The following is a 16,578-nucleotide window of genomic DNA, read 5'->3' on the forward strand; positions in this document are numbered from 1 at the left end:
GCACATGAGCCATAGACACAATGGTCAGGAGGAAACCTATTGACTTCTATGGAACAATTTTCTAGGCATGCTCTGTGACCTGTGTAGAAGTCATTTTACAAGTAAAGACTAGACAAGCTTTGGCAATCACCTATTGTGAATGGTGGATCCTGTCTTTTCTGCACACAAAGTGATATCAATACAGGCAGGATTAGTATGACAGATAAGTAGGTAACAGCAGTAAAGTGATTTCTACAGACGAAGAAGTGGTGCCTATTATCAGGCTTAGTAGCCAGTGCAAAAACTGCAGGATTTTATATGTATTGTTTAAATATAGATATTGACATGGAAAATTACAAATAACATAAGCAAAAACTCTTTAAATCTTAAACAACAGGTCATTTTCTGATTACACATTTCCTTTAAATGTATAATAATTGTTGCTATCCTTACGCACACAGGATGTCTCATCAATAAATAGGATGTTTGTCAAGTAACACATTGGAGATAGAGCTTAGTAATCAGTGATTGCCTCCAAAGTCAACTCCATATGGGCTTATCCTTTTGAGCCTATTATTGTATCAGAACCTGGGCCCACAGGAAGATTAGCAAGTGTACTGGTGGGCCAGTAGAAAGTCTAGATGCCCATCTTGAGTCTGTCTATTGCAGTGGGGAGAGACAATGCTCTGTATGAGTGTTTCTTTCTCCCCATTGTAGCAATTAGGAGTAGTTTTAGCATTTAGACCCCCCATTAATCAGAACCGTTGATACGTCACTATGACATCTCAAAAGTTTTTTTTAAATGCATTTATACTTTCAGATTTTAAATGAAACTGTTGAAGTTACAGTTATTTCTTTTTATGGTAAAAACATGTTTTTCTTCGGCATTAAGTGTCCAAATCAATAGATGCAGAATAAATGTGTAAACTAATGTTATAGGAAAACTGAAGCACAATTAGCTAAGGTTCAGGCATCACCACATGAGAAAACTAAGATGTTCACTCTTCCATTCCTGGCTTTAAGAAAAACATAGCCCATACATTATATGAATGGAAAAGATGCCAAGGTCAGACACCAGATTACTTAAGGATCTATTAGTGAGATCAGGTTCTGGTACAATAAGGCTATGTTCACACATGTCAGATTTACAAACTGTAAATCTATCACTTATTTTACTACTATATTGAAATGGCGGAAAATAACTTGGATTTCCTCCACAGATATGCAATGAGAAGGGCTGCACTTCAAACAAAGTTTAAATCCATTCAATGGGGTTATTCAATCTGTCTTATTCACCGGCTTTTTTGTGCGCACTGCAACCCATGGGGATGATAGCATGCTATTTATTCTTTAAGATTTTGTTCTGTGATAACTGAATATATGTGACATTTTCTGTGATATCTCAATATGAAAGCACGAATGTCATTCACATGCATGGGATTTAGATTTCAGTGCGGAAGTCCTAATCAACCCTGACAAGTGTGAACAAAGCCTAGTGGACCCAAAAGGTCCAGAAGACTTATTTTAGAGTAGAATTTAGAGCAAATAACTTGCTGCTTCTTATGATTTTATACACAGATAATCTATTTGACCTCATTCATGATAGTAAGAAGCACACATTGAGGACAGGCTCTCATTATCTTTTCCTCTGTTGGGCCTAATGAGTTTGACCTAAAAACCTAAAAAGAGCAAAATATGTGCATTTGAATGGGACTTCCTTCTTTCACCCCCAAGCCCTTTCCCCCCTAGTCATGCATCCAGTAGGGAGTTCAATTCTAGTGTGTCACTGGCCTAAGCCCTGGAATTCTTGCTATTCTGCATTCAGGTATATTTAGAATAATTTTTAGTTAGCATTACTGTATGGGCTTACCAGGATACTGGTATAGCAGTATATCGGTACTGGTCATATTGGTTGTTTCGTTCGTGTTATATTCTCAGCAACTGTTATGGGAACAGTAGAGTTCCAGCCACTTGATCACTTCCATGAGATCACTTCCACTGGCCGGTGCTTACAGTGGTTATTCCCATCTCAGACATGAAAAGTCAAGATGGGACAACCCCTTTGACATTGGAATATTTTTGACATTTATTCTTATATTACATACTGTATGAAGGGTAAGATATTTTTTATTTATTTTATAATATTTAGCAGCTTTGGTATAGCTATACTATAACTCTATCTAAAACATGCTTATTTGATTCCCTTTCGCAGTACTACAAATGAATATAATGATAGCACTGAACCCTAGAAGTACACTTTGCTCGGATTACTTTTGCCATCCTTTTTTGTTTCAGTTGGTTCCCTATCTGCAGTCCAACTTAACAGGATTTCAAAACCTTGAAATTATGAATTTCCGGAATGGCAGCATAATTGTAAACAGCAGAATGAAGTTTGCAAAGCCTGTTCCACGAAATGTAACAAATGCAGTCTACATCATTCTCGAAGACTTCTGTAACACTGCTTACCAAACGATGAATTTGGCAATTGATAAGTATTCTTTGGACGTTGAATCAGGTACCACAATAAGGGATTTAACTTTTATCTCACCAATTAGCAGGGAAAAATAGAATACATGGACTTTTTGTATATCATAGTTATTAATATTGTATTTTTAATCAAAGTGCAGGAAGTTAGCTACAAGTTATGATGATATACCTAAAAAAGTAATTCTACTTCATGTGTTCCAGGTTGCTTTAATTATTTTTAGTATGACTTAGTGGAAAAAGAAATCTAAAATTAGTATTAGGAGGAATTCACATGACCATATCCATTTTTAGGTCCGCAAATTGCTGCTCGGCAAAAACACTTACCGGCTGCATGTGTTCTGCATTTTGTAGATAAGTATGTCCTGCCCTTTGTTAGAAATGCCTATTTATGTCCACAAAATGAACAAGAATAGGCCATGTTCTATTTTTATTTTTTTTGCTGGTCTGCGGAATGAACATATTTATGCGGACAGTACACGGTGTGCTGTCCTTATCTTTTGCAGCCCTATTGAAATGAATGGGTCCGCATACGATCTGGAAAAAATGTGGATTGGAATGCAGATCGAAAATACGGTCATGAATGCCTCTCTATGCTGTGCCATCTTTACTTTTCTTGTGGAGGAAACAATGAAGTATAATATAGAGTGCCTGCAAGCAGAAATGTTAAAATCCATGACGAACTAATACAGACACTATATTAGAAAATCTTATAACCTTTCATTATACAAAGAATAATATAGTAATATGGAATACCTTTTAATTATTAATGAAAAGTTTTGTAGCTTATTAATAGTCTCTGGGGGAGATTTATCGTATATGGGAATTTTGTCCTATGCTATGGTGGATGTAGTGCCTAATTTAGGACATGACGCATTCTCCGACAGTCAAAGCGCCTAGGCCAGAAAACTGCCGTAAGACAAGATAAATTTGCCGGGCCCGCTCAACACCCCCCTTTGTGTTGTAACTCAACAATTTTTTATTTTTAAACATTGAAACATTGCAGTAGACTGTCAGGAAGTGCTGCTATGGCTGCTAATGAGTTAAGCACACAGAAGATTATCTAGACTTGATGTAGTTGTATCCAATCTTTAGTAGTAAGCTGCATCCATGCTGTGCGGGTATTCAACCTCTGCGTGTTAGGAATAATGTTTTCATCCACTGACAGCAAACAGATTTTAAATAAGGTATTGATTCAAAAAAATATAATCTTTGTATGAGATTTATTTCCATAAAACCAGAAACCCCCTTTACACAGTCACCTGACAAACCTACCTTTCTAATATTATTGTGATCAGATCACTATGGCTGAGGTAAATCAGCTGGGGATTACAGTAAACCAGGGATGACATGGGTGGTTAACTTTGCTGACTGTGGTGAAAGAGAAGTAAAATATATGGCTGAAAAAAAAAAACGTTAAATGACAAATTCACTTATGTTTGTGTACCTTGTGTTGCATAATTAGTTCCAAAAACCGTGCCATCTCTAAAGGTGTACTCTGGGCTTTGGTATAAATTCTCCTGTGTGCTGATCTGTGGAGGGTAATAGTCTACTTAGTACTTGCCATCGATTCCACCATCTTCACTGCACTCATGTAACTGCCGGGACTAGATGCGGCCTCTTCTGCTCAGGTCCCGACTGGATGTGCTCTTTAGTCTTCATGTTCAGCTGCACAGTAAATATTAGTAATATTAAACATTAATATGTAGCTGAACAGGAAGACCAAGGAACACATCTTGGTGGGACCGGAGCATAAGAGGCTACACCGAGTCTCAGTGCTTAGAGTGCAGTGGAGATGTCAGAATCGGCAGTGAGATGGAAGGATAACCCCTGAGTGGACTGTCTTCTCTCCACTGGAAGATTTTCACCAAAGCCCAGAGAACCCTTCTAATGTCTTCCTTTGATGTTTATTTATATTATTCCGCCTTCTCTCCGACTATCTTGCAGACTATCTATACTCTCAAATGGTGCATGATGTAAGATATATATATGTCTTACTCCATGCACCATTTGTGAGTCATATAGTAGGGCAGCGATGCGATCTCTGTTGCTCAATAGAGTTTGCTTATGCACTTTATTTATATGGCACTTTGCACTTTATTGGATTAGATGCCCATCCAGTAGATTTACCTTTGCATCCTCTTCCTATATTCCTCTTGATGTCATACCCATTACTTGTATCTCCCAGGGTTGTACCGCACTATTTGTACCGAAATAGATACATTTGTCATCTCATATTATATGTTTTTTAATATGTATTCCAATAAAATTCACACTTTTATAGCTAATTAGTCTCAGTGTTCGTTTATAGGTCTTCCCATTATTTCTGAGCTAGCTTTGCTAGAGGTGTTCATGCCATTTGTTGTTTCATGCATTTTTCATGTAACCTGCCCTTGGTTTTAAAAAATTCTTGCAGACTATGCAGCATATAGTCCTCATAATGCAATGTACGTGAAACAGATTTTTTTCTTTTTTTAATCAGGGGATGTAGCCGACACTTGTAAATTTCAAGCTTGCAATGAATATTCAGAGTGTCTTATAAACAGGTGGAGTGGTGAGGGAGAATGCGTTTGTAACCCCGGATATGTCAGCATTGATGGTTTACCATGTCAGAGCATCTGTGATATGGAACTAGATTTCTGTATGAATGATGGTAAATGTGACATTATCCCTGGACAAGGAGCAATTTGCAGGTATTTACTTTTGTTAGCTTTCTTTACTCCTTTTTTAGATAGTGTTACATTGCCTTTGTTGAGGATATACATTCTGTGTGCATCTTTGTATATCTTTTCAGCCATTTTTTTATTTCTTCAGGTGTCGAGTAGGTGAAAACTGGTGGTATCGTGGAGAACACTGTGAGGAATATGTCTCAGAACCCTTAGTTGTTGGTATTGCTATTGCATCCGTTGCTGGATTTCTACTTGTGGCATCGGCTGTAATATTTTTCCTAGCAAGGACACTTAGAGTACAGAATACAAAGGGTGACTTAGAAGAGCCTGGAGGGTAAGACTCTTTTATTGCTGTCTCAATATATAGTTAGAGTAGTACTGGATTTATATTAAATGCACAATTTTAGATATGTTTGCAAATTTGTTAAAAAGGAAAAACTTAAATTTTGCATGGACATACAGGGAGTGCACAATTATTAGGCAAGTTGTATTTTTGAGGATTAATTTTATTATTGAATAACAACCATGTTCTCAATGAACCCAAAAAACTCATTAATATCAAAGCTGAATATTTTTGGAAGTAGTTTTTAGTTTGTTTTTAGTTTTAGCTATTTTAGGGGGATATCTGTGTGTGCAGGTGACTATTACTGTACATAATTATTAGGCAACTTAACAAAAAACTAATATATACCCATTTCAATTATTTATTTTTACCAGTGAAACCAATATAACATCTCAACATTCACAAATATACATTTCTGACATTCAAAAACAAAACAAAAACAAATCAGTGACCAATATAGCCACCTTTCTTTGCAAGGACACTCAAAAGCCTGCCAACCATGGATTCTGTCAGTGTTTTGATCTGTTCACCATCAACATTGCGTGCAGCAGCAACCACAGCCTCCCAGACACTGTTCAGAGAGGTGTACTGTTTTCCCTCCTTGTAAATCTCACATTTGATGATGGACCACAGGTTCTCAATGGGGTTCAGATCAGGTGAACAAGGAGGCCATGTCATTAGATTTTCTTCTTTTATACCCTTTCTTGCCAGCCACGTTGTGGAGTACTTGGACGCGTGTGATGGAGCATTACTTTGCAGACTTCTTCCTGTACTACTGCTTGAAGAAGGTGTCTTCCAGAAACTGGCAGTAGAACTGGGAGTTGAGCTTGACTCCATCCTCAACCCAAAAAGGCCCCACAAGCTCATCTTTGATGATACCAGCCCAAACCAGTACTCCACCTCCACCTTGCTGGCGTCTGAGTCGGACTGGAGCTCTCTGCCCTTTACCAATCCAGCCATCTGGCCCATCAAGACTCACTCTCATTTCATCAGTCCATAAAACCATAGAAAAATCAGTCTTGAGATATTTCTTGGCCCAGTCTTGACGTTTCAGCTTGTGTGTCTTGTTCAGTGGTGGTCGTCTTTCAGCCTTTCTTACCTTGGCCATGTCTCTGAGTATTGCACACCTTGTGCTTTTGGGCACTCCAGTGATGTTGCAGCTCTGAAATATGGCCAAACTGGTGGCAAGTGGCATCTTGGCAGCTGCACGCTTGAATTTTCTCAGTTCATGGGCAGTTATTTTGCGCCTTGGTTTTTCCACACGCTTCTTGCGACCCTGTTGACTATTTTGAATGAAACGCTTGATTGTTCGATGATCACGCTTCAGAAGCTTTGCAATTTTAAGAGTGCTGCATCCCTCTGCAAGATATCTCACTATTTTTGACTTTTCTGAGCCTGTCAAGTCCTTCTTTTGACCCATTTTGCCAAAGGAAAGGAAGTTGCCTAATAATTATGCACACCTGATATAGGGTGTTGATGTCATTAGACCACACCCCTTCTCATTACAGAGATGCACATCACCTAATATGCTTAATTGGTAGTAGGCTTTCGAGCCTATACAGCTTGGAGTAAGACAACATGCATAAAGAGGATGATGTGGTCAAAATACTAATTTGCCTAATAATTCTGCACGTAGTGTAAGTATTTAGACCCTTTACTATGACACTTGAAATTAAGCTTTTGGAGTCTCCTATTTCTCTTGATCATCTTTGAGATGTTTCTACACCTTGATTAGAGTCCACTTGTGGTAAATTCAGTTGATTGGACATGATTTAAAAACATCACACCCCTGTCTATATAGGGTCTCGCAGCCGACAATGCATATCAGACGAGAAACCAAGCCATAAGGAAGAAAGAACTGCCGTAGAGCTCTGAGACAGGATTGTGTGGAGGCACAGATCTAGAGAAGGGTACAAAATATTTCTGCACACTGACCATCTTAAATGTATCAAGTTTAGAACAACTAGGACTGTTTCTAGAGCCGGCTGCCCCACCAAAAGTACCTTGATAAGAGAGGTGACCAAGAACACAATGGACACTCTAGCTGAGATCCAAAGATCCTGTATACAGATGGAAGAAACTTCCAGAAGGTCAAACATCACTGCAGCATTCCACCAATCTAGGCTTTATGTCATAGTGAGAACCAACATGTACCTCAGATCTAACAATTGAATTAATAAGGGGGCCTAGACATATAATTTGCAACTCCTATCCTGACCACCCCAATAGCCCCCATAAATAATGCAAGAATGTTCACATATAATGTATAGCAAATCTTTATTGATGATAAAAATAAATTATAGAAACAAGGTGAAGAGAAAAAGGAGGATGAGGTCAAAAGGACCCCTTACTCCAAATAACCCCTGATAGAGGGGACCACACAAAAGCAACACAGGTAGTCAGCTCAATGTAGTATTGGTATATATACCCATGGGTAAAAATGTACATGTAACCAGAAAAATACACAATGAGTGATCAACTATCATTATGCAAGGAGATCTAAATAGAGCTGCATACAGACAATGAATGGGGACCAATAAAAAGCCAGAACCGTGTCCAGTCAGGAATTAACACACTGAGATGTGTCAATGGGTCCGCATACCAAAGTATGTATGCTAAGGCTACAAGTAACACTAATCAATGAAACATAATGAGCATTAAACCCACAATGAAACCATTATTATACATGCACCAAAGGTAGAACTGTACACATATGGTGTGCGGAAATCAGTGACATGTCGGAATGGTATCCAGTCACCAAATCATATGCTGTGGCATAATGATAGATCTGCACGCCACGAAATGTATGTTGCAGCTGCATGAAACAGAACAGTAAAGCTGCAAATAACAATGGTCAATTGACCATGATGAGAGAAGTACCCGAGGCTGAAAGTATACTGATGCCCCAACGCGCGTTTCGCCACCCTACTGGCTTTGCCATTGTTATTTGCAGCTTTACTGTTCTGTTTAATGCAGCTTCAACATACATTTCAGTGGTGTGCGGATCTATCATTATGCCACAGCATATGATTTGGTGACTGGATACCATTCCGACATGTCACTGATATCCGCACACCATATGTATACAGTTCTACCTTTGGTGCATGTATAATAATGGTTTCATTGTGGGTTTAATGCTCATTATGTTTCATTGATTAGTGTTACTTGTAGCCTTAGCATACATACTTTGGTATGCGGACCCATTGACACATCTCAGTGTGTTAATTCCTGACTGGACACGGTTCTGGCTTTTTATTGGTCCCCATTCATTGTCTGTATGCAGCTCTATTTAGATCTTCTTTGCACAATGATAGTTGATCACTCATCGTGTATTTTTCTGGTTACATGTACATTTTTACCCATAGGTATATATACCAATACTACATTGAGCTGACTACCTGTGTTTCTTTTGTGTGGTCCCCTCTATCAGGGGTTATTTGGGGTAAGGGGTCCTTTTGACCTCCTCCTTCTTTTTGTCTTCACCTTGTTTCTATAATTTATTTTTATCATCAATAAAGATTTGCTACATATTATATGTGAACATTCTTGCATTATTTATGGGGGCTATTGGGGTGGTTTATGTCATAGTGGACAGAAACCTCTTCTGAGTGAAAGACACCTGAAAGTTTGAAAAAAAGCACCCAAAGGTCTCAGACTGCGAGAAACAAGATTATCTGGTCTGATTAAACCAAAATTGAACATTTAGGCCTCAATTCTAAGCACCATGTTTGGAGGAAACCAGGCACTGCCCAATACCATCCCTACAGTGAAGCATGGTGATGGCAGCATCATGCTGTGGGACTGTTTTTCAGCAGCTCAGACAGGGAGACTGGTCACAGTTAATGGGATGCTGAATATAGACAGATATTCCTAATGAAAACCTGATACAGAGTACTGTAGACCTCAGAGTGTGCCAAAGATTTACCTTCCAACAAGAAAATGACCATAAGCACACAAGCAAGACAACACAGAGAGTGGCTTAGGGAAAAATCTGTGAATGTCTTTGAGTGGCCTAACCAGCCTGACTTGCACCCTATCGAACATCTCTGGAGAGATATGGAAATGGTTGTCCACTGACAGTCCCTGTCCAACCTGACAGAGCTTGAGAGGATCTGCAGAAAAGAATGGCAGGAAATCTCAAAATCCAGGTGTGTAAACCTTGTGGCATACTGAAGAAGACTGGAGGCTGTAATCACTAGTGATGGACGAACATCTGCCAGGACGGTTCGTGAACTCGATCAAATGTTCGCGAACCGCAAGTTTGCCGCAGGTCCCATTCATTTTAATCGTAGGCGAACCTGAAAAACCTTCAGCTCATATTTGCAGCCAAGAAATAATTACTAGAAGTGCACAAATAGTCCCACAACATGGACAGTGACATACCAGATGTATTATTCGAATTTGCGATCTCCATTAATTATTTTTTTAAATGCAAAATATCGGCAATATAATTTTTGCATACGTACAAAAAGTGAAGTGTCTGAAGTCTTTCTGAATGCACTATACTTTATTATATAGTATGCGAGTATGAATATTACATATTAATTATGATGCTCTATGAATAAAGTCAGTGGGGCAGATTACTAATCCTGTCTAATATTTAGGCAATGCAAACTTAGACTGAGAGTCAAAAGATCTGTCAGATTTGTCACAGTGGCTTACACAGTATGATGTATTTGGTTAATCTTCTTTAAACCACCTTTTGGTTGGATTTGCTCCCAAATTTTTTTTTGCGTTTTAGCGTACTTTGTAACATTTTAAGGCCACAGCCTTCTTGCTAAGCCATTCCCTTTCTAAGGCTAGTTTACCACTGTCGAGTGAGAGCTCTGGCAGGCTGTTCTTGCAGGAGATAACCTGCTGGAGTTCTGAATGCTACCTGCTGCCCGCCAGCCTAATTAATTATAATGGTAACCAGCTTTTACATCTTTGTATCTTTGTGTATCTGTATGTATGTAGTGAGTGTGTATATCTAAGCATATAGATGCCCATATGTATGGTTGTATGGAGTCTGTGGGTGCATGTATGTGTATAACTAAATTTAGGACAGCACCTTTAAAATTCCTTTTATGGAAACTGAACAGAACTTATCAGCCAATGTCCATGGTATCCTTGCTTCACCCATTAATGTAAAAATATGAAAACAGCCCTCTATGCTTTTATCAGGTGTGACCGGGAACAATGGACATTAAAGGCTATATTTATCTTTGGGGGTAATTTGTTGCTGTATTGTACTAATTTTGAGCTAAAAATATTTTTTTCAGTTGGTCTTTATTAAAATTTGGAGCCCCTTTCTCTGTACAGCCTTGGAATTTTCTAGTAGCATGCTCTGTATTTTTACTGTGTTTCATCAGGCAGTTCAGATGAGCGCTCCTTATCTCTGACCTCCTAAACACTTATTATAACTCAATTCTTATCTTACTAATAAGAATGTGGCTTATATAAGTGTTTATGACCTTTTAGTAATTTAGAATGATTGACACAGCTAGACAGTTAACCTTTTGTGACAGAATGGCTGACTATTCTTAATAAATACCAATTGAAAACGATTGAAAATGATTTTTAGCCCAAAATGAGTAAAATACAATAATAAAGAAAAAGATATACATTGCCTTTAAACAAAAGTTGACTGAACTCTTGGCTATTCACAGTTGGAATAAATATTACTTTAGCATATTCACTGGCTAGACCCACAAGGCAGTTGCTGACTTTATAAACCATACACATTAGGTTTATTGGCCTAAAAGTGGACTGCTTGGTGGCTCAGTGGTTAACACTGGTGCCTCGCAGCACTGGGGTCCTGGGTTTGAATCCAACCAAGGACATCTGTACGGAGTTTGTATGTTCTCCCCATGTTTGTGTGGGTTTCCTCCTGGTTTTCCGGTTTCCTCCCACACTCCATCATATGGATACCTTTTGGTTGGCCTGAGCTGAACATTATTGATTTTGCACAGTTTGCTCTGCCGGTTTCAGCTATACAGTATTTGAATCCATTATTCTTCAGACCAATTCACTTTCATGGCATTTATTGTAAAACATTCTGATGAATGTTGTCTGCTCCGCAGGAGACCAAGTGACAGTCTGTCTTCTATTGAGAATCCAGTTAAATACAACCCAATGTATGAAAGTGACATCACAGGCTACAGTCATTATTATAAGAGATATCCACAGCTCCCGTCAACCAGCACATCTACAAGTCCTGAGACATCAGCGGACTTCAGTAGTGAAGAGATCCGGCACATTTATGAAAACAGTGAGCTCACTAAAGAGGTACGTAGATTATCATAGGATAGTTTTGCTGCCCTTTACACATCTTGTTTATAATACTATTATGTTACATATTACTTTCTCTTTAAGCATTTATTTAACATGCAGATTATTATTTTTTACTTTTCTACTCACACAATCTAGACTAACTAGCAAACTGATTTTTTTTTTATCTTATTGGAAATTTCATGAAGAGTTTACGATATATGGGCCTCTTCAGTTTCTATAACTGACACTGATTTCAATGACAGTAGTTGGACACACAGGGTCAGCTGGGCCTTGTCTACACCTTATACTACTTACAATAACTGTATATTACTGTTTACTTGGAAGTCATATTTTGTTCTATTATGTATTTTGTAGGAAATTCAGGATCGAATACGAATAATAGAACTATATGCAAAAGACCGACAGTTTGCTGAATTTGTGAGGCAGCACCAAATGTAAGTTATGTATTTTCTCACTAAATGCTCAATTTTAAAAGGAAATTTTTTGTTTTTCTCCATAAGGTTGGATTCAGATAGCTATAGTAAAAGTTGACCATGTGGTCACTGCAACACACGGGCAATTTCTAATACACAGAGAGGAAGCCAAATATAAAGGACCACATAGCATCCAGGCAAATACTATTAAACAGCACCAGGTCTAGTGCAGTGAAAGTTATATTCTACATACCTGGAGGCCTAGCACAGTGAAATGGTTAATGTCTGTATCCCTGGTGGTCTAGGGTAGTAGAGGAGTTAATGTCAATAATCCTGGTGTTTGAGGACAGTGAGCGGATTAATTCCATTATGTAAGGATTCATGGTGGTCTGGGTCAGTGAAGGGATTATTGTTAGTCTAATGTAAGGATTCCCGATAGGCTTTGGTCCAGGCTCCAGAGTTGTCCAGCTTTAACAGGAGGCTGAACACTAAATACAGAGAGGGGATAGTGATGACCATGTAGCTTCTGTGCAGCTGCAAAGTTGTTTTAATGATTGGGCAGAGCAATTCAGGAACATTCTGCCAATCATTGGGGGGAGCTCTCTGAGCGAGGCTAGTCACATTGTTTAGAAGGACATAAAAAAACCATCAAAGCTCCATGTGCCCTTAGAGGTGTTGCCCATAACAAACTGATCTACCCTGAAGATATGCACATTGTTTTATTCTTAATATTGTTTCTGTGTATTGTGTGACAGGTCTGTTGAAAATGTTAGAAAATCAAGTTCAACAAGTTAATTTTTCATCTGCTTTATTACCTGGTTATGGAGAAAAAAGGTAAAGGTTTTGAGTTGTTCTTTTTTTGGATAATTATTGTTCAGAACTCCAGGAAAAATCCTATATTATAAAATCCGGTATTATGCCTATAACAGGGCACGGTGCACAGAATTCAAAACACGTTAGAGGTAGAAGTTATGCACCACCCTTAAACTTTTGGGACACACTGCTTTCAATTAGTGATAAGACTTGTACTAAACCACCCCCAGATGCCGGATGATCGTCTAGAAGACTTATTTGTGACATCTCTGTGCATGAGATGTGGTAAATGTTAAAGGGTTGTCTCTTGATGAAGTATTACATTTCTCTGTTAGATCACCAGTCTTGTACAGGAAAATAAACTGCTGTATATTAGTTGTAAAAATGTGAAATTGGCTTGTTTACAAGAAAACATACTGTAACTAGTCTGGCTGTTCAGATGGATATGATTCTATTTATGCATAATGAATCATTCATCTGTTATATTAGAGAGGTTGTCCAGTTGTTTAAAGTTGATGATGACCTATCCTCAGGATAGGTCATCAGTATCAGCTCAGCAGGGGTCCAACTCTCGAAACCCCCACCGGTATGGTGTTTAAGAAGGCCACAGCCCCCTCGCAGCTTACCAAGCACAGAGCTGCCCATTGGATAGTGGTTGTGCTTGGTATTGCAGCTCAGCCACATTCACTTAAATGAGACTGAGCTGCACTTAGGACATGTGACCAATGAATATGACATCACTGGCTTAGGACTCCCACCAATCAGATACTGATGACCTATCCTGTGGATAGGCCTTAAATATCAAAATATTGGCAACCTCTTTAAAATTATGAAATGCAAATTGACATATGCAGCTTTTGGCCTGACTATTCCCCAGTGAAATCATTATCAACCAATGGTCAATTAATCTAATTAACATCTCTCTTCTCTGCCAGTAAATGTATCAGACCTGCTTAGCATCTTTGCCAACCATTAGTATCATCATAACTGTAAGCAGCTCTATAGGGAATAAGGAAGGAAGAGAACCATCGTATTCCTATAAAGTTAGGTCAATTGTAAATGAACATCTTAGATCAACAATTGAGTTACTGGTGTTTAGCTGGCTATACACATAAGATAAATGTTGGTGGGATCGGCTGATAATTTTATGTGTATGGGGGCCCATGCCAGTATATGCAATATATATATGGTGCCACAAAGATCTAAATGGTTAATGAAAATCATTGTCATACATGTGAAACTTATCTAACCATATTCTTTTTCTGCTTTTCTTTTCTGCCCACTTTTATATGAATGAGAAGAAACATCACTTTTTGCCATTAAAGTAGGAATGAGTTACCTCATGAAGAAGCAATGTATGCCATGACTGTAAATATGTAGCCGTGGATTGTGGAATAATGGACGAATATTGTGTTTACCACTAGGAAAACAAATGTTTCGTTTTTAACAATATGTCCATTTCTACTTTTGTAACACTGATTGTTTCTTAGTTTTTCAGTTAGAATTGTTCTGCTGTCTGACTATATAGTTCTATAGGACATGTGCACATATGTAAAGCTTTATGACTGTTTTGTGTCATACTTAGAACAATGACCTAAAGTCCATAGATAAGTTAGATGTTGTACTAACGTGTGTGACTTACATTTGTGTCAATTGCCTTTTAATACCGTATATTATTCCTTCTAATGTAGTCATCACTTGTTTCTATGTTGCGTTCTCAATATCATAATGCAGAGACATACAGTACACTGGGTAATACAATGTAATATGTAAGTGTGAACTCCAACTTTTTGTCTGTTTGAAAGCCGCCATTTATGCTGAAATTCGTCCAGATCCCCGGATCCCCATCCAAAATATTGAATGAGTATACATTAAGATTTCTCATCTGTCAACTGTTGGAGACTTTAGATTTTCTGAACTAATAATGCTACTAAGGCAAAGAATATTTCTCAGGTTAATCCTCAGCGGTTCACTAGTCTTACTGAAATTTATTCAGGTAAAGTAAAGCAAATCTATCTATATCTCCTATCTATCTATCTATCTATCTATCTATCTATCTACCTCATATGTATTTATCTATCTATCTCATATCTATCCATACATCTATCTCATATCTATCTATCTATCTATCTCATGTGTATTTATCTATCTATCTATCTATGCGTCTGTGTAGCTATATGTCTATCTATTTATGTCTCTCTATCTATCGTATCTATCTCTGTATCATATCTATCTCTCTATCCATCCATTCATTGATCCATCTATCTATGTGTGTCTGTGTAGCTATATGTCTATCTGTCTATCTATCTATCTATCTATCTATCTATCTATCTATCTGTGTTTATTGTATCTATCTCTGTATCATATCTATCTCTCTGTTGTATCTATCTATTCATTAATTGATTCATCTATCTGTGTGTGTCTGTGTATATATCTACTATCTATCTATCTAATTCAATTTCAAATTCAATAAGCTTTATTGGCAGGACTAAATACATATTAGAATTGCCAAAGAAAGTGGGAAATAATTGGGATAGGGAAACATCCAGTGTTGGGGTTTAGAAGTCCATGGCATATCACGCTCCTCTTACTCCGCTGTGTTCTCCTCCTCCCAGTAGAATGGATACTTTCACTTCCTACTCCATATATGTCTGTGAATATCTATCTATCTCCCATATAGCTATCTCTATTTCTGTAGCTATCCCATATCTGCCTACATATCCATCTCACATCCGCCCCTCTCTGTAAGCCTGTCTGGGAACCTACTGATTTTCTCATTAGCTAGGAAATTGTTTGCCAAAAGCAATGTATTTGTCAAGGTGGATAACATGTCACCTAGTATTGTGAGTGTGACAACTGATTGTGCTCCCAGCTTAATTTATGAGACTAATCAATATCTGATCAGTGGAGTCTGCATTCATGCTGATCAGCTGTTCTGCAGTAGCCCTGGTGTCAGAACTGCACAGCTCCGTCCTTTGTGTAGTGGACAGAGCTGATTACAGCATACAGTAGTTGCTTCCAGTCAAGTGGATGGGAGCAGAGCTGCAGTAACCAGCTTTGTCCACTACACAAAGGACGGAGCTGTGCAGTTCTGACACCAGGGCTACTGCAGAACAGCTGATTGGCATGAGTGCAGGTTGTCAGACTCCACTGATCAGATATTGATGGCCTATCCTGAGAAAGTAATCTCCACAATCCCCAGGATTGATGGTTGGAGAGGGGAAGCTTTGAATCTGAAGGAATGCCCCTACACCCAGGAATTAATGGCATTATAAGGACTATTTTATTTGCTTATATTTGGTGTATACATAGATTTCAGCAACACATCACACTGTATATAAGGCTGTTAGGTCATATTTTATTGTTTTTCAACCGAACAATACACTGATCATATAACTGTTTGCTACTCTCTTGTATGCATTATATGTCTGGCATTTGTGTACTTTAATGCTTATTGTGTGCCTTCTGTATTGCTAAACAGCTGTTTTCATGTATATATAGAGGGTGCACGTCATCATTCAGCAGTTTACTACATTGAGAAATATAGATCCTGGGCATTATGACTGGGAATGTTACCTTGTTGGGTGGGATTTTATTAGAAGGC

At 38.2% G+C, this 16,578-nt stretch overlaps 1 protein-coding gene across 1 annotated transcript in view; it reads left to right on the forward strand.

Annotated features, from left to right (window-relative positions):
• The window catches only part of IMPG2 (interphotoreceptor matrix proteoglycan 2), an 87,771-nt gene extending 73,437 nt beyond the window's left edge, over positions 1-14,334 (forward strand). The window contains exons 18-24 of the mRNA XM_044285576.1: positions 2,275-2,494; positions 4,946-5,156; positions 5,278-5,466; positions 11,538-11,742; positions 12,103-12,182; positions 12,917-12,995; positions 14,276-14,334. Of these exons, the coding sequence (XP_044141511.1) occupies positions 2,275-2,494; positions 4,946-5,156; positions 5,278-5,466; positions 11,538-11,742; positions 12,103-12,182; positions 12,917-12,956 (945 nt within the window). The 3' untranslated portion in view covers positions 12,957-12,995; positions 14,276-14,334. The remainder of the gene's footprint in view (positions 1-2,274; positions 2,495-4,945; positions 5,157-5,277; positions 5,467-11,537; positions 11,743-12,102; positions 12,183-12,916; positions 12,996-14,275) is intronic.
• The last annotated feature ends 2,244 nt before the right edge of the window (positions 14,335-16,578 follow it).

The sequence above is a fragment of the Bufo gargarizans genome, chromosome 3 (genome assembly GCF_014858855.1).
Source record: "Bufo gargarizans isolate SCDJY-AF-19 chromosome 3, ASM1485885v1, whole genome shotgun sequence".
Taxonomy (NCBI): domain Eukaryota; kingdom Metazoa; phylum Chordata; class Amphibia; order Anura; family Bufonidae; genus Bufo; species Bufo gargarizans.